This window comes from Delphinapterus leucas, chromosome 10 (genome assembly GCF_059928025.1).
Source record: "Delphinapterus leucas isolate spDelLeu-1000000601 "Yukka" chromosome 10, BTC_Dleu_Yukka2, whole genome shotgun sequence".
Lineage (NCBI taxonomy): Eukaryota > Metazoa > Chordata > Mammalia > Artiodactyla > Monodontidae > Delphinapterus > Delphinapterus leucas.
This window is the reverse complement of record NC_143138.1, coordinates 64237841-64259787: the sequence shown is the minus strand read 5'-3', so window position 1 is coordinate 64259787 and position 21947 is coordinate 64237841. Positions and strand designations below refer to the sequence as shown.

The window sequence follows — 21947 nt, the reverse complement described above, 5'->3', positions numbered from 1 at the left end:
TCCTCAATAGCATAAGCAGAGAGTTCAGCCTAGGCTCCCCGCCTGAACCCTGAATGTTTGCCCTGTCCTGACTTCTGGGACCGTAAGTACCCCTCAGCTTTCATGCTCCCCAACGCTCCCTTTCACTGGAGGGCTACTGAGCAGCACTACTGCTCCAGCCTGAAAGAGGGCCACTCAGCTGCATATTCTGCATAACCTTGACAGCCACCCAACTGCTAGCCTACTGGGTGCTTCCCCAGTCCCCTTATCCTCTCCCCCACTTCCTAAGCCCTCACTGGGGAAGCCCTGCCGGGTTGAGTCCTCTGGATGTGCCCCCACCCACCCAACGAACTTGCCGCTCACCGTTCCCACTGCCGTGTGCTTGCTCCTCCTGCTCCTGTGCGCTCAGCCCTCCAGGCCCAAACTCAGGCCTCTGGTAAGACATCCCTGATCAGTCACCCGGACATTCAGCTAATACCCAAGGAGCACCGGCTAAGTGTGAGGCGTGGGGAAACCGCAGAGTAGCAAGCACAATGAGGGTTCAAGTGGGGACACGCCTGGGCTGAGGTCCAGCTTGGGCTGCGGGAACAGGCGGGGAAGGCCTCCTCAGACAGGAGGGAGAAGGCTCCAGGCAGAGGAAACAGCCCGCGCTGTCCCAGGGTGCAGGCCCACCTGAGTCTTCCCGCCCACAGGACTAGACCTTTCCTGGGTAAGGGAACACAGGATGGAGACTGGGCCAGAGCTCTGCCAGACTCTGCCCCAGACCTGTCCAATGACCTTGGTACAACCCTGCCTTGGTTTCCCCACTAAGGCTCTGAGGGGCTCAGACTGAGTGATGTCCAGGGGGCACTCTGACCCTCCTTCCTCCTTCAGTAGCCACCCACAGCCCCCTCACCCACTCGTGGCTCCAAGAGGTAGGGGGTGAGCAGGCATGAACTTGGGGTCTGTGAGAGGAAAGGAAGGGCAGAAACAGGGGTGCTCCCAGGGCGGGCCTAGACCCACAACTGGGGAAACAGGTTTGCCAGCTGATGTCAGCTCTCACTGTTGAAGGGAGGGGCGAAAGTATTGGGGGAGCCTACTGGCTGGGTAGCTGGCCATTTCAGGGGTCTCTTAATACCCTCTCTCAGTTCAACCCCTTACCTTATCTTCCCCTCTCCCCCAAGTACACACACAATAGGTCCCTGGCAGGGCTCAAAGTAGCACAGCCACCACTCCCTAGGAGCTCAGTACAGAGGGTGGAGACCATGTTCCGGGAGCAGAAGCAGGACCAAGCCGGCAGGAAGGCAGTGCTGGGAGGCTGGCTGAAGCTTCCTCTCCCCAGGAAACCTGGCCCCTCCCGGCTCCTGGGTTCACACTCATATCCTGGATTTGTTTGCCTGGCCCCAGGCCGTACCCTGCCTGCCCAGGCTTCTAAGGCTACAACCAGCTAGCCTGTGCCCCCACACCTGCCCTGTGAGGTGAGGAGCTGGAGGGGGAGAAGGGACTCAGCACAGATGAATGCTAAACACCTGTGAGGGACTGACCACTTGCAGAGGTCAGCTAGAAGGGGCAGCAGGAGGTAACCACGTCGGAGGTACAATCCTGGGAAACTGCCAAGACACCCTTCCCCAGCAGCCACCCAGCCTGAAGACCCACCATTAACAACCCTCAGTCTCGTCCCCTCGTTCAAGCCCCCCGTCGCCTGATCACAGCTGAAGAAACTGAAGACCAAGAACCTGCCCACGACCACGGAGGCAATCAGAAGCTTGATTAACATCCCCCAGACTCATCACCTTGTTCAACCCCCCTTTGCCTGGTCACAGCTGAAGAAACTGAAGACCAAGAACCTGCCCACGACCACGGAGGCAATCAGAAGCTTGATTAACATCCCTCAGACTCATCACCTTGTTCAACCCCCCTTTGCCTGGTCACAGCTGAAGAAACTGAAGACCAAGAACCTGCCCACGACCACGGAGGCAATCAGAAGCTTGATTAACATCCCTCAGACTCATCACCTTGTTCAAGCCCCCCTTTGCCTGGTCACAGCTAAAGAAACTGAAAACCAAGAACCTGCCCATGACCACGGGGGCAATCAGAAGCATGAGGGCCAGGGGCAGGTTTCCTCCCAAATCTTTTGCTCCTTCACAAGGACCAACCTTTGGTGATGGAGACAGAGAAGCTGGGGTGAGGGGATCCAATGGGGCAGGGAAGCAGGAAACTTCTCTGGCCTGGACCAGCCATACTGCCTATCCCTCTGCACAGTCCAGGCCACCGGAGGCCAGGACTGTGCCAAATTTACAGATATGGAAGCAGAGGCTCAGGGGTGTAAAGAGCGTGCCCTCGGTCACACCAAAGACAGACTCTACTCCATGCACTGCCTCTTGCCAGGTGCCTGGACTTCTCACCACCTAAGCGGGCTCAAGAAGCTATGGCCCTTATGGCCTGGACTCCTGATCCCTGGGGCCCAAGTCCTGGCCTGCAGTCCTGGGAGACAGTCGGCTAGCCTCTTCAGAGGGCCAGCTGATTTGAGCATGAACTTCCCCCTAGTGACGAGATCAGGGGCACACAATAGTGCATTGTGCCCAAGGCACACCTGAGCCAGGAGTATGATGCCAGGCAGGTGCAGGGAGGAAGGCTGGTGCTGGGTGAAGGGGAGAGGGAGCCTTACCCTGGGTTCTCTCCTTGCTGTGAATACAGAAGGAAAGTGGGGGCCTATGTGTGCGAGACACAGTTTGGGGTACACCTGGGTCAGAGTTGCTCCCTTCATCTTCTGAGGCCACTTGAGGTAGTCTCTGAGGAAGGACGGGGAGCTCAGGAGAAAATGGCCTCCCCTCCATCCCTTTCAAACTTCCCTCCCACCTCACCCGCATTCCCCATTTTCACCCCCAGCATCCAAGGCGAATCTTTGCTTTGGGCTGGACGCCCCCTCCCCCGTAATCCACACCCTGCCCCCCCCGGGGGTTGGGGTGGGGCCACCTGGGGTCAAGGAGGAGCTCACCACCGGCCGTTCACCGCAGCGTATCTGAGGAGTTGACTCAAGTCAAACCGAAGTAGGGACGCCCCCCTTGCATGCCTGGAGACCCCCAGCCCACTCAGACCCATCGGGCGACCACCCAACTGGGCTGCGCCCACAGGAGTGGCACGCCCAAATTCAAAGTAAGCCTCCCGCCCCTTCCGACCCGGCCAGCCTTTTTTTTTCCCCCAGGCCTCAGTTTCCCCATCTGTAAAAGGGGTAAGTGCCCTGTCTTGGTCCAGGCCCCTCTCCTCAGGGACAACCGAGGCTGCACTGTCCCCACCCAAGAGGCTCTTGTAAGGTGCGCGCCCGCGAGGGCCGACCCCCAGGTATAAGTGCCAGAGGCACCGGCCGGCCGGGGTCGCACACGTGCGTGCGGAGCCCGAGCACGCCCGGCGCGTGCGTATACACGGCCCAGGTGGCGCCGGGCGCAGGTGCAGCAGACGCCGGGCGCGCGGAGCTGTGGGCACGGCGGGCGCGGGCTCACCTGCGCGTAGTAGAGTAGCCACAACTCGTAGAGCCGCTCCGAGGCGGCCATGGCCCGACCAGGCTCCAACCCTGCTGCACGCCACCTGCCGCCGCCGCCGCCTCCTCCGCGCCGCCCGCCGGTTGCCCTCGGCCAGGCCCATGGGCGGAGGGCGTCACTCCAGGGCGGAGCGGCGCGGTACTACTGAGGGAAGTAGTACTGGCCGCCGTCGCGCTCCTCCTCCTCCCGGTCGGCCACCGCCCGGCTTCCTGCGCTTCTGCAGCGGCCACCGCCGCCCCGCCTATCCCGGGACCGTGCAAAGGGCGGGGAGCCCGACAGGAGGAGGAGCCTGAGGTCAGGGCGGCCCGGGAGGGCGCCCAGCAGCCCCGCCCCCCCGCAATCCGCGCCCTCCAGAAAAGCCAATCTGAGCCTCCCGGACTAGGGTCTGGGTCAGGGATTCCAGATTTGCCCTACGTCTAGATCTAACCGGGACGCAGCCCGCCTGGCTGGAAAGGCCACCATTCGTGGAAGGGACAGGCTCGCGGGATTGGGGGAAGGGGCTGCGGGCCGCGTGCAGATGGGCAGGGTCCTTCAATAACTAACGAGGACAACAACCGTGACAACCACTTGTAGAGTTTACCACGTGCCAGGCGTTGGTATAAGCGCTTATGGGGAGACCGAAGTGTCACTTTTTTAATCCTGTTGTTAGTGGAGCAGGGTTGTGTGGCAGGAGTGCGGGGCGGGGGCGGGAGGGGGGATCAGAAAACAGCAAGACAAGCCTGAAATAACTCCGGGGGAGCAGTTCCTTCCATCTGTTGGGTAGATCCCTGGAAGATTTAGGTACTCCTCACCTCGCCTGGATCCCCTCCTCCAGGAAGCCTTCCTAGATACTCCAAATGGAGGCACCCTTCACTCCGGGGCTCAGCACTTGATTCACATTTTTTTTCTTTAACTTCAAGAGGTTAAAGGCTAAAGGGTACCTCATGCTTCTGTTTAACAGGCAGAGAAACTGGGGCCCAGGTGGGCCAAATGAGGACCACCTGGGCAGCATGGACAGGGACAGAGGCCTGACTTTCCAGAACCACTGCCACCATCACCCCTGGGCCTCTTCCCCCACCTCCCCCTACTCTCCCTGGGAGGTGAGGAGGGCCCATGGTGTTGGGCAGGGGTGAGGCCCTTTGTTGGGGCTGGGGGAAAGTTTGTGGGACCCAGAGAGTTACCATCAGTTGGAGGAACTGACCAGCCTGGAGCCCCCTAGACCTTGGGTGGCCAAGAAGAGACAGACTCTGTCCCCATACCCATCCTGTTCTGTCCTCCTGGCTTCTTGGGCATCTCCTCCACTCTGGCCTTCTGCCCCATCCATCCTACTTCTGACATTTCCTGAACACTTATTACATGTGTACTGGGTACTACCTGCATACTAGGCCTTGGCAGGGCACCCCACCTGATGCAGGGGAGAGGGCACCAAAAGGCCCAAGTTACAGAGGTCAAGAGGGTCATTTGTGGGGGCCAGTTGGACAGGGGTCTGTGGCACTGGGGATCTCTGAAGGGAACTGGGAAGCAAGGAGTGGGTGTCCACCTGCTGTCAGCCTGGGAAGGGAGGCCACAAGCAGTGAACAGCTTTGCTGAGAGACAAGTCACTCTCCCTAGGTGGGAGGAGGTGTGGCTCTGGGGACCTGGATAGGCTGTCAGAAGATACTGACTTCAGTCAAAGTGGTCTCTCGGTTGTCAGGGCATGGTAATTGACTTGGGAAAGGATACCCTGGCAGCTCCTGCTGGGAGGCAGTGCACCTATCGGCGGAGGCCAAACCAACTCTCAGCTTAGTTCTCAGGAACTAAGCTCAGGGTGGTTCCTTAGGGCCCACTGGGCCCAAGTTGGGGTTTGCTCTTCTCCAGGTTAGGTAGTCTGACCCTGGGTACTTTGCCACCCCGGGGGGCGGGGGCCGGGCAGGGGGTTGGAGGTGGGAGGGGATCATCCATGAACCCAGAGGAAAATGGCCATTCAGCCAAGCCCTGCTCTGCTTAGGTTTTGTCTGAGCTGAGAGTGGACAGAGAAGGGCCCAGAGGCCCATGAACAAGTGCATCCAGGAAGCCACAGATAGCTTAAGAGGAAAGGAGAGGCAGACCTCTTAGGCTGGGATCAGAGTAGAGAGTCAGGGAAGGCTTCGTGAAGGCATTCGAGCCTTTAAGAATCAGGAGAAGTGGACAAAGATGGGTCGGCGCATTCCAAGTGGCCAGCATGGTTGGCGCTTAGGTAAAACCAGAGCGATTGACGCGCTCTATCCTCCTTCACTCAGGTCTGGTTCCTCTTGCCGCTTTTTCCCTGATCGGCATTGGACGAATCGAGCCTTAGCGCCTTCTTTGTCGACCCCCGAAGAGTTAGACGTTCTGTGGGGGAGGAAGAGGGAGGGTCCTCCTGTAGCAACTCAGCATTGGTTGGCTTTCAGGACTTCCTGCTCTCCCATTCTCGTCCCTGGATTGGCCGTGAGGGGTTCGTCTAACACCTTGGGCCTGCGCGCTGCGGGACTAGAGAAGAGTGGGGGCGGGGGGATGTCTGCGGGCAAGATGGCGGCTACTGCGGCCGGTGTGGGCCGGTTGGAGGAAGAGGCGTTGCGGCGAAAGGAACGGCTGAAGGCCCTACGGGAGAAAACCGGGCGCAAGGTGAGGAATGCAGAGTGAGGGCCGTGGCTGAGGTACCCAGCGTTTGGTTCCGGCATCAGGGCGAGAGGGCAGGGGACTACAGGGAAAAGGCAACTGCCGGGGACGCGCATGCGCGCTGCTGGAGCATGCGCACGGCGTCGGCGACCGCCCAAGTCTGGGTCTGCGAGAGCGGTACTATGCTTGGCGCTAGTGCTGTCGCGCGTGCGTTGGTATGGTAGGGCAGTGGTCGACGCGCCGCAGGCCCTTTGGCCGGTGTTTCCCGTGTGGATTTCCAGGGCCAGTTTTAGTTTCATATGCTCGTCGGTTTGGGCGTGATTTGTTCGTGTCTGAGCACGCTGAATCTTCCGTTTTCCCATGACCAGCCGGCCTCCCATCCCTGGTGAAATACCGCGAGTCTGGCCGACTCTCCGCTGTGTGCCAGAGCGCCTTGGGCAGGGCAGTACGAGACTGCTCTGGGAGCCCGGCTGGATCGTTGAGTACAAAAAACCAGAAGGAAAGATCCATGTCTGGGTTAGGGTAGACCTAAGGGAAAGAGGCGGGCGCTTAGTTCTTTTTCAGGCTCTTGTTTGGGGATTTAGTCCTATTAGTTGCCAAACTTGGAAGCATTTTTCCTTGGTCTTGTTTGATAACAAAATGGTCTGATTCCATTTCTACTTCGTTGTTCTTTCCGAAGTAATCGAGAGGAAGGAGAACTATGAAGTTCACTACTTTTGTGCGAATCCTGGTCCTGTCACTTGGGGTTGTAGGATTTGGGACTAGTTGCTTCATCTCATGAGCTCCGGTTTCTTCATGTCTCCAGTGGAGGATAACAACCCCAAAACATTCATTCTCACTGGGTTATTTTGAGATCTAACAGGATAATCTGTTAGATTATCTGTATGCAAGAGCCCTAGAGAGTATATAGAGTACAGAGGATGGACGTTGTTCGTTCTGCTGTTTTGGGGTGGGCAAAAACTTTGTCCTCAGCTGTACAAAATACAAAGGATATTAAATATCTAGACCTGTAATGGATGGGGGGAAACAGGGACTCCATTTTCCAACTAAAAAAAATCAGGCAGGTTGGTTTGGCCTGTTTCCTTTCTGCATGGCCGTCTGGTGTCCTGCGAGAAAGTGTAAGGGGAAGTAATAGAAAGTGAAAGCCAGCGGGATTGGCTTCTGTTTTTGTTGGCAATTTGTCGGCTCTGTCAGTTATCCCTGCAGACTGCTTGGCCTAGGGATACTCAAGACCTCAGCCTTTCAAACAGCAGCTAGTCAACCCGAGCTGTTTCCTTGGATTTAGGGTCCAGATTATGGAATTGGGTTTGAGGGCAGAATACAAAGGACAGAATGGCATCCTCAGGCCCCCTTACAATGGGAAGGATGCCCCAGGCTATCAGGAAAACTGGCCTTTTAAGAGGGATTCTCTCAATGCGCTGAAAATATGGACCTATTTTTTTCCTTTACTTTTTAAAAAATTGTAGTAGAATATACATAACATAAAATGTACCATTTTAAGTGTACAAATCAGTGACATTAAGGATAGTCACAGTGTTATATAATTAAGCCACTATTTCCAGAACTTTTCATCATCCCAAATGGAAACTCTGTACCCATTAAACAATAACTCCCCTTCCCCTTCTCTCCCCAGTTCCTGGCAACCACCATTCTTTCTGTCTCATTGAATTTGACTACTCTAAGTATCTCATATAAGAGAATCATATACTACTTGCCTCTCTGTGACTGGCTTATTCATTCAGCGTAATGTTGTCAGGGTTCAGCCATGTTGCAGCATGTGTCAGAATTTCATTCCTTTTTAAGGCTGAATAATGTTCCATTGTTTGTATATAAAACATTTTGTTCATCCATTTATCTGTTAGTGGGCATTTGGGTTGCTTCTAGCTTTTGGCTGTTGTAAGTAGTGGGTATACAAATATCTGTTTGAGTCCCTGTTTTCAGTTCTTTTGTGTATATATCCAGAAGTGGAATTTTGGGATCATACAGTAATTCTATGTTTAACTTTTTGAGGAACCGCCATGTTTTCCATAGCTGCCACATCATTTTACATTCCCACCAGCAATGCACAAGGGTTTCAGTTTCTCCACACCCTTGCCAACACTTTTCTTTTTATGTTTTGTTGGTTATACACATCCTAATTGTGGTTGTAGTTTTGATTTGCATTTCCTTGATGAGTAGTGATATTGAGCATCTTCTCCTGTGCCTATGGCCATTTGTTTATCTTCTTTGGAGAAATGTCTATTCGATCCTTTGCCCATTTTTAAATTGGGTTTTGGTGGTTGTTGTTGAATTGTAGGAGTTCTTAACGTATTCTGGATATTAACCCCTTATCAGATGGGTGATTTGCAAATATTTTCTCCCATTCCCAAGGTTGTCTTTTTACTTTCCTGATAATGTCCTTTGATGCACAAAGTTTTAAATTTTAATGAAGTTCAGTTTATCTTTTTCTATTGTTGATCCTGCTTTTGGTATCATACCTAATAAACCATCATCAAATCCAAGATCATGAAGCTCTTCCCCTGCGTTTTCTTCTAAGAGTTTTATAGTTTTAGCTCCTACATTTAGGTCTTTGATCCGTTCTAAGTTAATATTTGTATATGGTATAACATAAGGATCCAGTATATTCTTTTGCATGTGACTATCCAGCTTTCCCGGTACCATTTGTTGAAAAGACTGTCCTTTCTCTATTGAATGTTCCTTGTATCCCTGTTGAAAATCATTTAACCATATATGCAAGGGTTTGTTTCTAGACTCTCTATTCTGTCCCATTGGTCTGTATGTCTGTCCTTATGCCAGTATCACTTTGTTTTGATTACTGTAGCTTTGTAGTAAGTTTTGAAATCAGGAAGAATGAGTCCTCCAACTTAGTTCTCTTTCAAGATTGTTTTGGCTGTTTGGGATTCCTTGAGATTCCATATAAATTTGAGGATAGATTTTTCTATTTGTGCAAAGAACACCATTGAGATTTTGATAGGGATTGCACTGAATCTGTAGATCATTTTGGGTAGTATTGTCATCCTAACAATATTAAGTCTTCCAATTCATGAGCATGGGATGTCTTTATGTTTATTTAAGTCTTTAATTTCTCTCAACAAAACTCTTTAATTTACATTGTACAAGTCTTTAGCCTCCTTGGTAAATGTAATCCAAAGTATTTCGTTCTTTTTAGTGTTGTTTTAAATAGGATTGTTTTCTTAATTTCCTTTTCAGATTGTTCATTGCCAGCATATAGAAATGCTGCTGATTTTTGTTCATTGATTTTGTATCCTGGAACTTTGCTGAATTTATTATTTATTCTAACACGGTTGTTTTGTTTTTGTTTTGTTTTTTTGTTTTTTGTTTTTGTTTTTTTGGTGGACTCTTTAGGGTTTTCTGCATATAAGATCACGTCATCATTGAAGAGAGATAATTTTACTTCTCTTTCAATTTGGATGCCTTTTATTTATTTTCTTGCCTAATTGCTCCGGCTGGAACTTTCAGTACCATATTGAATAGAAGTGTTGAAAGCAGGCATCTTGTTTTGTTCCTGACCTGAGGGAAAGAGTATTCAGTCTTTCACCATTGAGTGTGATGTTCACTATGGGTTTTTCATATATGGTCTTTATCATGTTGAGGAAGTTTCCTTCTGTTTCTAGTGTTGAGTGTTTTTATCAAGAAGGGGAATTGGATTTCATCAAATGCTTTTTCTTAATTAATTGAGATGATCGTGTGGTTTTTTTCCTACATTTTATTATTGTATTATGTTGATTAATTTTGTAAGTTGAGCCATCCTTGCATTTCATGAGTAAATTCCACTTAGTCATGGTGTATAAACCTTTTAATATGCTGCTAAATTCAGTTTGCTAGTATTTTGTTAAAGATCTTTGCAACAGTATTCATAAGGGTTATTGATCTGTAGTTTGTCTGGCTTTGCTATCAGGGTAGTGCTGATCTTATAGAATGGTTTAGGAAGTATTTCCTTCTCTTCATTTTTTTCGAAGAGTTTTAGAAGGTTTGGTGTTAACTCTTTAAGTGTTTGGTGGAATTCACCAGTAAAGCCATCTGGCCCTGGGCTTTTCTTTGCTGGGAGGTTTTTGGTTACTTATTCAGTCGTCTTTTTAATTATAGGTCTATTCAAATTTTTTATTTCTTCATGAGTCAGTTTAGTTACATCGTGTGTTTTTAGGAATTTTTCCATTTCATCTAGGTTATCCAGTTTGTTGGCATACTGATTACTACTTTAATTGGTTTAATCTTCACAGTTCTGACTTCAGAAAGCTCATGGTTGTGAACTCATTTCTGAAAAATGTACATTTGGAAATCACATGACTTTCCTCTTGGAATTGAGAGCTCACTGGCCTTTGGAGTTTCCTTGCATTCATTTTAAGAAACAAGAGTTACTGTGAAGCCACAATTTTGATTCCGTTGGAAGCTTTTTCCTTTCTTGGCATGCGTATCTAGGAGCTCCTGATTTTTCCACTCGTATAGTCCTTTTCCTACTTAGAAAGCGAAGTTAGAATTTTTAGTTGACTCTTAGATTTCCATGCAGTGGTTTCAATAGTGCATTAGCAGTAGGTGATGAAATATTGTTTGGTTTGTTTCAAAATGGATTATTAGAACTAGTCATCCATTCCTTCAACAGAGGTGTACTGAGCACCTACTGTGCACCAGTGATTCAGGCACTGGAGGTATCACAGTGAACAAAGCACACAGAAGTCTGTGCCCCAAGCAGCTTCCATTTAGTTGGGGGCACAGATGGTCGTGCAAAATATATCTAGTGTTAGACGGAGATGGTGTTATGAAGAAAAGGAAAGAAGGAAGGAGAGATGGGGAGTACATGGTGCTCCTGTTTTACTCTGTAGCTCTAGCAGTTTAATTTCTTTATTAAAGGCAGCAGTGTTTTCAGATTTAGCATGGCTAATGATACCGCCTGCCTGGCTTATCTTATCTGGTCTTGATGACAGCCTTGAGAAGAAGGAAGAAGGAGGGCTAATTTATAGGTGGCAGCACTAAGGCCAATAAATGGGAGGCGGTTTTATTTGTCACATAAGGAGGAGGTATCCCAGGTGAGTGCTGCGGTTAGGAGGGACCATGAGAACAGGTGGTAGCTCTCTTTATGCACTGACTTGGGCTGGTTTCTCAGAGGCAGGGTGGGGGCAAGTTGAGAAGCTTTCCTACATAATTTCTGGTTCCTTGAGGTTTTATGAATTACATCCCCAAAAAACAATAGTGGAGAAAGAGTATAGGCCCAGGACTTCCCTAGCAGTCCAGTGGTTAAGAATCCACGCTTCCACTGCAGGGGGCACAGGTTTGATGCCTGGCTGGGGAACTAAGATTCTGTATGACGCATGGTGTGGCCAAAAATAAATAAATAAATTTTAAAATAAAGGAAAAAAAAAAAAAGAGTATAAGCCCCAAGTCCAAGCTGCCCGTATGTACATGCCTTAATCCCTACTGATTAAGATCCCAATTAGTCCTGATCCTGGCCCTTCTTCCCACTGACAAGGATGGGTGTAACCTTATTTGCCACAGTTCTTTTTTTTGGTATTTTTTTTATTGTGGTAAAATCTGTATGACATAAAATTTGCCATTTAACCATTTTTCATTGGCATTAAGTATATTCACAATGTTGTGCAACTGTCACGACTGTTTCTAAAACGTTTCATCACTCTAAACAGAGACGCTGCACTCGTTAAGCAATAACTCCCTATTCCTCTCTTACCCCGGCGCCTCGTAGCCTCTAACCTACTTTCTGTCTCTCTGAATTTGCCTGATGTAAATACCTCATATAAATGGAATCTTGCAGTATTTGTTCTTTTGTGTTTGGCTTATTTCACTTAGCAAAAGTTTTCAAGGTTCATCCATTCTAGTGTGTAACAGAGTTTCATTCCTTTTTAAGGCTGAACAATATTCCATTATATGTACGTACCACATTTTGTTTATCCAGTCATCTGTTGATGGACACCTTTTGGCAGTTGTGACTAATGCTGTCATTGGTGTATTGGTGTACGTTTTGGTGTATAAGTATTTGTTTGAGTCCCTGTTTTCAGTTCTTTTGGGTATATACCTAAGGACTGGAATTGCTTATAATTCTGTGTTTAACTTTTTGAGAAACAGCCAAACTGTTTGCCAGAGCAGCTGTACCATTTTCCACTACTACCTGCAACACATGAGGGTTCCAATTTCTCTACATACTTGCCAACACTTGTGATTTTCCTTTAAAAAAAAATAATTATAGCTCTCGTAGTAGGTGTGAACTGGTATCTCACTGTCGTGTTTTGTTTTTTTTAAAATTTTATTTATTTATTTTTTGTCTGCTTTGGGTCTTCGTTGCTGTGTGCGGGCTTTCTCTAGTTGCGGTGAGCGGGGGCTACTCTTTGTTGTGGTGCACGGGCTTCTCATTGTGGTGGCTTTTCTTGTTGTGGAGCACGGGCTCTAGGCGTGAAGGCTTCAGTAGTTGTGGCACGCGGGCTCAGTAGTTGTGGTGCACGGGCTTAGTTGCTCCGTAGCATGTGGGATCTTCCCGGACCAGGGATCGAACCCATGTCCCCTACATTGGCAGGCAGATTCTTAAGCACTGCGCCACCAGGGAAGTCCACTATTGTGGTTTTGATTAGCATTTCCCTAATGATTATTGCTGTTGAGTATCTTTTTATGTTCTTATTTGCCATTTGTATATGTTCTCTGGAGAAATATCTACTCATGTCCTCTGCCCATTTTTTAATTGGGTGGCTTGTCTTTCTGTTGTTGAGTTGTTGATGTTTTTATATGCGCTGGATATTAAACCATTATCAGGTATGGGATTTGCAAATATTTTCTCCCATTCTGTGGGTTGTCTTTTCTCTCTCTTGGTAGTGTCTTTTGATGCATGAAAGTTTTTAAAATCTTGATAAAGTCCAAATTATCTTTTCTTACCTTCTGTTACGTGTGTTTTTAGTGTCATATGTAATCTCCACAGTTCTTTTTTTTTTTTTTGCGGTACGCGGGCCTCTCATTGTTGTGGCCTCTCCCTTTGCGGAGCCGCGCAGGCTCAGCGGCCATGGCTCACGGGCCCAGCTGCTCCACGGCATATGGGATCTTCCCGGACCGGGGCACGAACCCGTGTCCCCTGCATCAGCAGGCGGACTCTCAACCACTGCACCACCAGGGAAGCCCTCTCCACAGTTCTTGAGTGACGTTACTTTTGGGGTAGATGCCTGGGGAAAAGACAGTCAAGGGTCTAAAGTCTGAGTTAATTTTTCAGTCCACAGTTATTTCTCTTGGGACCTGTGAGTGCGGAGGAAGTACGGCCTGCCTACTGCTGGCAGATAGGAAGCAAGTGGTCTCCTCCCTCAGGGAGGAAGTGGTGCCCCACTTTTAGTTCAGTCTTCTGATGTTAGGATGAGGCCTCTGTGGGACAGACTCCAGGGTCGAGCGCTGCCTCAGCGTGCCCCTGTTGATGGAGGGTGCCTGTCTGCCCCATGGGGTGGCTCCCTGCTGGCCCCCTAGACTCTGTGCAGGTCCTTCGTTGATACCTTCTGTGCACATGGTTTTGCAGGAGGCGTCAGGGTTTCGGGCATGAGGTTGATTTTCCTCATGGTGTTATCTTACTTTCTTCCCCCACAAGACTATAAACTTATAATTTAGTGTGGTGTGGAGGAATCAGTGCTGAGATTGTGACAGATGGCCTCAAAATTATAGTCATGAAGTTTCTGTGTATTATTCAGCAGTAAAGCTCCATCATGGTTGTGCAGCTTAGCAGTTTTACAAAGTGCTTCCTTGCTAGCCCACCTGATGCAACTGATTTGAGAGCGGGCAAGACAAGAAGAGGTTCAGGTGCCCAAGGTTATGGAACATAAGTGACTCTCCTGGATTCCAGCCCAGGGAAGACCCCCTGCTAGACCCCCTGCTAGAGGGGGCTTTTATGCAGGGACAGCCCTGCTTGTAGCAGCATACTGTAGGTCAGCCAACCCAGGTTGACAGGTGGAAAGACCACATACGATGTTCGACTATGCTCCTGGGGTTCATTTCCTGGGAAAGCCAAGCTGGGTCCAGGGAGGCTTCATGGGAAGGCAGAGTGGAACATGGGCTGAGTTGTGGTGGATGGAACTGGGAAGGGAGTATTACAGTAGCTGGAGAGGAATGTTCCAGGGGAGCAGTTCAGAGATGGGAACATTCAGGGGCACAGAAGGGAGAGTGGGGGATGCTCCAGAGGGTTTGACAGCAAGCAGTTGGCAGGGATTGGGGCAGGGATGAGGTCTGAAAGTGCTGCTGGGTGCTTTGGTGGCCAGGTTCTGCAGGAGCGAGGGCTTGCAGCTGCAAGGGCAGCCAGCTTGCCCGGGCACATATTTCTGTACTGCAGTATTTGAACCTCATTTCTTGATGCTCATCCAGAAGTTCCAAGCTGGGTGAGTAGGTGAATAGTTCAAGGCTGTAGGTGAAGTTCTGTGGCATCTCTCTACCATGCCATCCAGCAGGGCACTGTGAGGCCACTTTCTTTTCTGACCTCTTCCTCAGCAGCCAAATGGTGGCTTCTGAAGGTGATTCACTTGGCACAAACACTTGCCCCTTGGCTGTTGGCTCTACCGACATTTGGCCTGGATTGGGCTGTCTCTTTCTGCCCTGAGACAGGGAGACTGGTTGTCGGCCTGGCCAGCCCCTCAGGGGTTGGGTGTGATCTCGGGGCCAAGGTCTGGCTGTCAGCTTTCAGGTTCAACAGCAGTTCCTGTTTTTCACCTGGCTCTAGAGACCAGAGCAGCACTCTTCAGTGTTCTCCATCTAATCTGTGCTGTCCAGCACCATAGCCACAAGCCACATGTGGCTCTTGTGCCCTTGAAATGTGGCTAACAGGACACTAATTTTATTCCATTTTAATTAGCTTACATTTGAACAGCTACACTTGACTTATGGCTGTCTTACAGGATAGTGCATCTCTGGAGGACTTGCTTCCTCTAGTCCATCTCATAAGAGACCGTGTCTACCTAACTCCCATTTATTGAGAGGTAAGAGGGAGAGGGCAGGTGGAAACCACCCAGGGGACCATCAGATCAGCCTGGGGGGCCTAAAAGTCCAATGTGCTACCCATTGCACCACAGAGCCAGGTCTTGGGGGGCCTAGAGTTGGGGCAGAGGGCTTTGAAGTTGCCAGTCTTCGTGGCTGGTGTCTCCAGCACATGCATATCCCTGACCTTCTGTGTGTGCATCCAGTGCAGTTAAATGCTGACCATTCAGCGGTGCAGTTGTGGTCTTCACACTCAAGGAATGTGCATGTGGAGAGTGGGAGCAGTGCCAAGGCAAAGGGGGAGCACGTTGAAACTTTCTGACTTTGGTGCACCGGGGAATGTCCTGGCCAGATAGGGGCAGAAGAGGGAGCTGGAGGGAAGGGCTAGCAAGTTGAGGGGAGGGGGGGGCAGAGTAGGGCAGTGAGGGGGGCGGTGGAGGAGAGCCCAGGGAGCTGGGGCGAGTCTGATGTGTCCATGTCCTGATCACCTCTCAGGAAGTTGTCTCTGTCCCCACCTCATGTGGCCACACCCCATGCCCAGCAGCCTGATTGCTAAGTCACTTGAGGAGGTGACTGCCTCTTGGGTTGACAGCCTTTTGCAGGTGGGCAGTCACAACATTTACACGGCCGTTTGTGACGGGATCTCGTGACTTGTTCAGTCCCCAAAGCAGCCCCTTCAGGCAGGTGTTGGTTTCTCCCTATTTAATAGACAAGGAAACCTGAGGCTGAAGGGACCTCTTGTGCCTATGTTTTGCCGTGTTGCCAATCCTGGATGGTCCCTTAGGCCCTGGCCCTGTACCCCTCTCCACTCCTCAACCCCAGGTGCTTGGGAACAAGCGGTCCCCAGGAAGGGGTCTCCTTCCCATCACACACAGAAATTGCCATCAGGCTGCCTGGTGGGAGCTGCCTGGCTTAGCGGAGAGCATCTGCTTTGGAACCAGGTAATGTGGTTCAAAACTCAGCTCCATTCATCACATCTTTGGGATAGAAGCAGATCTTCAAAACTCTGAGCCTCCCTATCCTAGACATGGCTTCTGACCTCTTCAGTAGCTGGGAGCCCAGAGAAAGAGGTCCAAGAAGTGTCCAGCTCAAGATCTTGCCCATGGGCCTTTTATAAACATGAGTGTCTGTCCTTTATCCTCTGCCCTCTTGGAAGCAGGGAAGTCAAGTGGTCCTCCAGCCCTCTCTGCTGAGTGACAGTGGGTGGAGCCCGCTCTGTTTCCAATGGAAGCAAAGAGGACATCCTCCTGGTACCCTGGCTTTACTCAGCCTAGCCCTAATTCCTTGAAGGTGGAATTCATTTTTAGTGCCAAATGTTAGATTAACAAAGTGGATTTGCAGAGCTGCACCCTTGACGAGGTTTGCAGTTCCCATTCATCTTAAGGACTGACCTCTTCCCCACCTCTGCTCAGACCCTAAGGTCTTAGAGCCAGTGAGAGAGAGAACCTTGTGGGTGGGAGGTTTGGGCTCCCAACACAGATACCTGTTGATGAACCAGTGTTGAAACTTTGGATTCAGTCATCCCCTTGGAGGGCCCTGACTTGTTCATTTGTGAAATAAAGATGTTGGTTCAGTCAGAGGTCCTCAGACCTACCAGTACATCAGGATCACCTGGGGAGACAATTTGCAATCTCTTCTCTGGCCCCATCCCAAACCTCCTGTCAGGATCTTAGAATCAAAGCATTTTTAAAGTTCCCCAGATGATTCTGATACAGCATTTTTCTGGAAATCTCTGATCACTCCCCTGACATTCTCCCTTGACAAAAGGAAGTAGAACATCTCCTTTCCCTGGAGCATTAGCTGCCCTTTCTGACTGCAGGAACTCTGCAGCCAGCTACCAAACAAGTATTATTGAGCACCAGCTGTGTGCCAGGCCCTGGGGATCCAGCCTGTGAATAAGACTGCCTCCCTGCCTCCAGGGGCTTCCATGGGAGGAGTGGGTGGTTAGTAAAGTACACGTAAACAGGGAAGATAACTTGTGAGGGCTAGGATGGGGGTGTTGGGGTGTGTGTGTGTGTGCGCGCGCGCGCGCGCACTGCACAGCCGCCTTCAGTTGGGAAGATCTCTTTGAGTGGGAGATTTGAGATAGAGGGGGTAGGAGTGAGGGGTGGGGGGGGGAGGGATGGGATGCCAAGATCTAGGGAAGAGCAGGTGGAGCTTGGCTTGTTTCAGTGGCAGAAAGAATCCCTGTGTGGCAGGAGTAGAGTCAAAGGTTGGGGGCGTAGGGTGGGCATGAGAGTACAGAGGCCCTGGGAGGCTGGGGCCGCAGGGGCTGGACCTCCCTCTGAGGGTGATAGGGAGCCACTGGAGGCCTGAGCGAGCACCAGTGCCCTGCCCTGACAGTGTGTGGCGGTAGGAGGCTGCTGCATTAGCCCAGGTGTGAGGCAGTGGCCGTCGGACAGGGTTCCGGGACGTCCTGAGAGATGGGCTGTGGGGTGAGTGAGCTGAGTGGATGGCGGGGCCTGTTCCTGAGATAAGTCCAGGGGACAGTGGTCTTGAAGGGGAAATCAGGAGTCCAGTTTAGGTCACTTTAGGCCTGAGACGACTATTAGACATCTAAGTGCAGAGAGACTGGCAGGCGGGCATCTGGACTGTTGAGAGGTGCTTGTGTAGTAGGATTTGAAGCTGTAGGTCTAGATGAGGGCCCCTGGGTTCAGAGCCTAGACAGCAAAGGGGGAGAACTGGGGGCACCATCAGTGCCCTGAGGCTCGCCCTGCGGGCGTTTCGGAGGAGTTGGTGGAGGAAACTTAGAGGGAGGGGGCAGTGGGGGTGGGGGAAGCCAGGTGAGGATGGAATGGCTTTGGGCAGGACAAGGTGACAGGCGAGCTTGGTCCAGCTGTTTCAGGGAAGTGTGTGTGGGAGGGGAGGGTGCCAGTGGGGTCCAGGCCGGCTGGATAGGGGTGCAGCATGGCAACCACAGCCTCACTGTGAATTGGGCCTCCTTTCCACTGTAGCAAGGCCTCACCAGACCCCAGCGGTAAGACTCACTGGTCTCTCAGGAGAGGTAGCACAGGCTGAGGCAGTGCCCCTGTGGCTTGGCTCTCTGGGCTGGCCCTGTGTTGTGGAGCAGGCGGCCTTCCTGCTTCCTTCTCTCTTTTTTTTTTTTTTTTTTTTTTTTGCGGTACACGGGCCTCTCACTGTTGTGGTCTCTCCCGTTGCGGAGCACAGGCTCCGGACACGCAGGCTCGGCGGCCATGGCTCACGGGCCCAGCCGCTCCGCGGCATGTGGGATCTTCCCGGACCGGGGCACGAACCCGTGTCCCCTGCATTGGCAGGCAGACTCTCAACCACTGTGCCACCAGGGAAGCCCGCTTCCTTCTCTTTTGCCCTTACCCATCCCTGTGGGTGGGCAGGCCCCGAGGGCTGCCTCCATTTGAACTGAGTGCTGCCTCTGAGTCAGGCTGGTGGCTTCTCTGAGGTTCCCTGCACCAGGGTTGCCTAGGCAGATTGCATTTGCCACCTTGCCTGCTACTCTGCTAACTCTGAGACCGATAGGTAAATCTCCTCGTGTTCCTGAGCTTACACTTCTTCAGCCGGCCACGGTAACCCCGGCCCTCCAGGATGAAGATGAAGTGGGGTGGTGGGTACAGAAAGGTGTTGAGAAATGAGAAGTGTGTATGTGCGTTTATTCTTTCTGCTGTACTCTTGTTCTACCCCCAGTGAGGACCCCTTTACTTTACAGATGTGACAGTGGAGACCCAGAGAGGGTCAGGGGCTGTACAACGTCACACAGGACTGCCCCCCTGGAGATGGGCACAGAGGAGCCCACCACCTCATGGCTGAGTCCCTTGGAGCCCTCCCGATGGGGTGGAACTGGTGCGGCCTCCCCCTTGGAGCTGTGCAGGGAGGGGCTTTGCCATGGGCCGCAGGGAAGAGAACAAGATCTTCCCTCAGCTTGCTCTGCTAATGTGGGGAGAAGCTACTGAGCTGGGCAAAGGGTGCACCTCTTTCTAAGTTTCCCGGGAGGGTAGGGCTTCCCGAGATAGATGCACAGCTGTCTGGCTCCTTTATGGTTTAGCTCACCTGCGGTGGCTGAGGCAGCCTCATGTAGCAGAAGAGACCCTGGACAGGAAGCCAGAAGACAAGATCCCTCTTTCTTGCTCCTTCACTACACTGATGCAGTTATTCAGGCCTCAGTTTCCCTTTCGGGTGACTTCTGTGGCATTACAAGATGTAACCAGGTGTTCTCAAGGCCCCACCGATGGGGGACAGGAATTGGAAAGCAAAGGAATCTTGAAATTCAAGCTGGTGTGTAATCTTTCTGTTAGCTTTTGCAACAAAAGAATTTGTGTGACCTTGATGGTGAATCCCTCAGTTGTATTCGCTTGTCTCCTAGAGTCAGGAGGGTGTGAGGGAGTGTGCTTCCCTCTTGGTGTCCAGGTAGCTGTCTTCTTGGTGTGCTTGGGGGCCCCGAGATATTCTTCTCTTTGGAGAACTTACTTCTTACTGTCATCTAGACAGAATTAGCCCCCGCTTTAGGTTTTAATGATTTATTTTTGGTTTCTAAATGGATGTCAGTTTTTCTGTTTTAACAACAATGAAATGGCACTAAAATTTTTTTAAAAACAACTCTTAATTGAAGTATATTATACATAAAGAAAAGTACACAAATCAGCTCCGTTATTTTCACTAAGTGAATACACCCATGTAATCAGTAACTCAGATCAAGAAACGTGGCAGCATTCCAGAATCCCCCTCCTGCCCCCACCCAGGTGCTTACATCTCCAGAGTAATCAATCCCTTGGGACTTTTAACACCAGAGTTTGGCTTTTCTTACTTTTGAACCTTATGTAAATGGATCATACAGCACATACTCTTGTATCTGGCTTCTTTCATTCAACATTATGTGTGTGGGCTATTTTATTGAGTGTGGCATTACTTCATTCTTATTGCTGTACAGTATTCCATTGTTTGAATACACCGCATTTTATCCATTCCACTCTAGATTTTCAGGGTGGGGCTATTATGGATTATGCTGCTATACCCAATATTGTGCATGTCTTGGTGAATCTATGTACATATGTCTGCTGGGTGTATGCCTGTGAGTAGAATTGCTAGGTCATAGGGCATATATAGGGTAGATACTGCCTAACAGTTTTCCAAAACGCCTGTACCATTTTACACTCCCACCAGCGGTGTATTTGAGAGTTCTCTCTAGCACTTTTGTGGTTTAAATTTGCATTTTCTTCCTAACTAACAGAGTTCTGTATCTTTTTATATGTTTATATGAAGTACCTGTTCAGGCCTTTTATTGGATTGCCTGATACTTTTTCCTATTGATTTTTAGGAGTTCTTTATTCCAGTCCTGGGTGAGTCCTTTGTTCTATATGTGTGCTGCAACTGTCTCTTCTACCGCCTCTGGGCCTTCACTTTTCTTGCTTTTAATTGCATTCTTTGATGAACAGAACTTCTTCATTTAATGTAGGCCAGTTTATCAATTTTTCCCCCAATACCTTCTATGGCCTATTTAAGAATATGGTTGCATACTCTGGGTCATGATGATATTCTCTTATGTTATATTCTAGAAGTTTTACTGTTTTACCTTTCACCTTTAGATTGCCAGTCCATCTGGAATTTATTTATTTTTACATGGTGTGAGATAGAGGTCAAGATTTTTCCCCCATATGGATATCAGTGACTCAGCACTACTTATTATTTGGCATTTGTTTTTTTAGAAAGAAGACTGTTTCCTTGTGAATGGTTGGCATGCAGCGTCCTTGATAAGCCGTACTGCTAACCTCCCACATCTTGATAATAGTTGTAGTTACTGTAATAATAATAGTAGTAACTAATTTTTTTTTGTTTTGAATGTTACTGAGTCCCAGTTCATGCCAGCCCCTCAGTAGACAGGCAGCTCCTTGGGGCAGGGACAACTCAAACTTATTTTAACAAAGCATTTAGATATTTCATGCCATTGGCAGTTGTCCTGGGTGTTCTTTGTCCCATGACTCTGAGCCCCTTGGCTTTGTGCACCAGACCACGGACTCACACAGAGGGCAGGGACCTGCTGAGCCTGGCTCCCCAAAGCTGCTTGGACTTGCCATCCACTCTCTCCGTGTTCTGGACCAACTGACTGGGGTGTTCTGACTAGAAATATGAGTTGCCTCGAACAATTGCTTCTAGGTCAGCTGTTTCAAACTCGGGCTGTATGTTTTAAATTCACTCCTGCTAACACTTGGACCGGGATGTGGTTGCTCCATAGTACTAAGTATTGTAATACAGAATTGAAATGCAATTTGTGTTCTTTGTTATTATTTTTAAAATTTTTATTGGAGTATAATTGATTTACAATGATATGTTAGTTTCAGGTGTACAGCAAAGTGAATCAGTTATACATATAACTGATCAGTTATACATATACATGTGTCCACTCTTTTTTAGATTCTTTTCCCAGGTAGGCCATTACAGAGTATTGAGTAGAGTTCCCTGTGCTATACAGTAGGTTCTTCTTAGTTACCTATTTTATATATATTAACGTGTATTTGTCAATCCCAATCTCCCCATTTATCCCTCCCCAACTTTCCCCCGTGTTCGTTTTTTTTTTTTTTTAACTTATTTGTTTTTGGCTACATTGGGTCTTCATTGCTCTGCGCTGTCTTTCTCTAGTTGTGGTGAGCGGGGGCTACTCTTCGTTGTGGTGTGCAGGCTTCTCATTGTGGTGGCTTCTCTTGTTGCAGAGCACGGGCTCTAGGCTTGCGGGCTTCAGTAGTTGTGGCTCATGGGCTTAGTTGCTCTGCGGCATGTGGGATCTTCCAGGACCAGGGCTCGAACCCGTGTCCCCGGCATCGGCAGGCGGATTCTTAACCACGGTGCCACCAGGGAAGCACCCCGCACACACACCCTCCAACCCCTGCTCACTCCCTTACATCATCGTATCCCACACCTCCTCACACTTCC

At 49.9% G+C, this 21947-nt stretch overlaps 2 protein-coding genes across 8 annotated transcripts in view; one reads left to right on the top strand and one right to left on the bottom strand.

The window, feature by feature from the left end:
- NBEAL2 (neurobeachin like 2) overlaps positions 1 to 3638 on the bottom strand; it is a 30709-nt gene extending 27071 nt beyond the window's left edge. For both annotated transcript variants that reach the window (XM_022573312.3, XM_022573318.3), the window contains exon 1: positions 3459 to 3638. In XM_022573312.3, the coding sequence (XP_022429020.2) occupies positions 3459 to 3509 (51 nt within the window). In that variant the 5' untranslated portion in view covers positions 3510 to 3638. The remainder of the gene's footprint in view (positions 1 to 3458) is intronic.
- Positions 3639 to 5405: 1767 nt separating this feature from the next.
- CCDC12 (coiled-coil domain containing 12) overlaps positions 5406 to 21947 on the top strand; it is a 49092-nt gene continuing 32550 nt past the window's right edge. Inside the window, exon 1 of one of the 6 annotated variants that reach the window (XM_089918108.1) lies at positions 5406 to 6098. In XM_089918108.1, coding sequence (XP_089774234.1) covers positions 5649 to 6098 — 450 coding nt within the window. In that variant the 5' untranslated portion in view covers positions 5406 to 5648. The remainder of the gene's footprint in view (positions 6099 to 21947) is intronic. The other 5 variants (XM_089918104.1, XM_089918105.1, XM_022573320.3 and 2 more) reach the window with 5 other exon arrangements.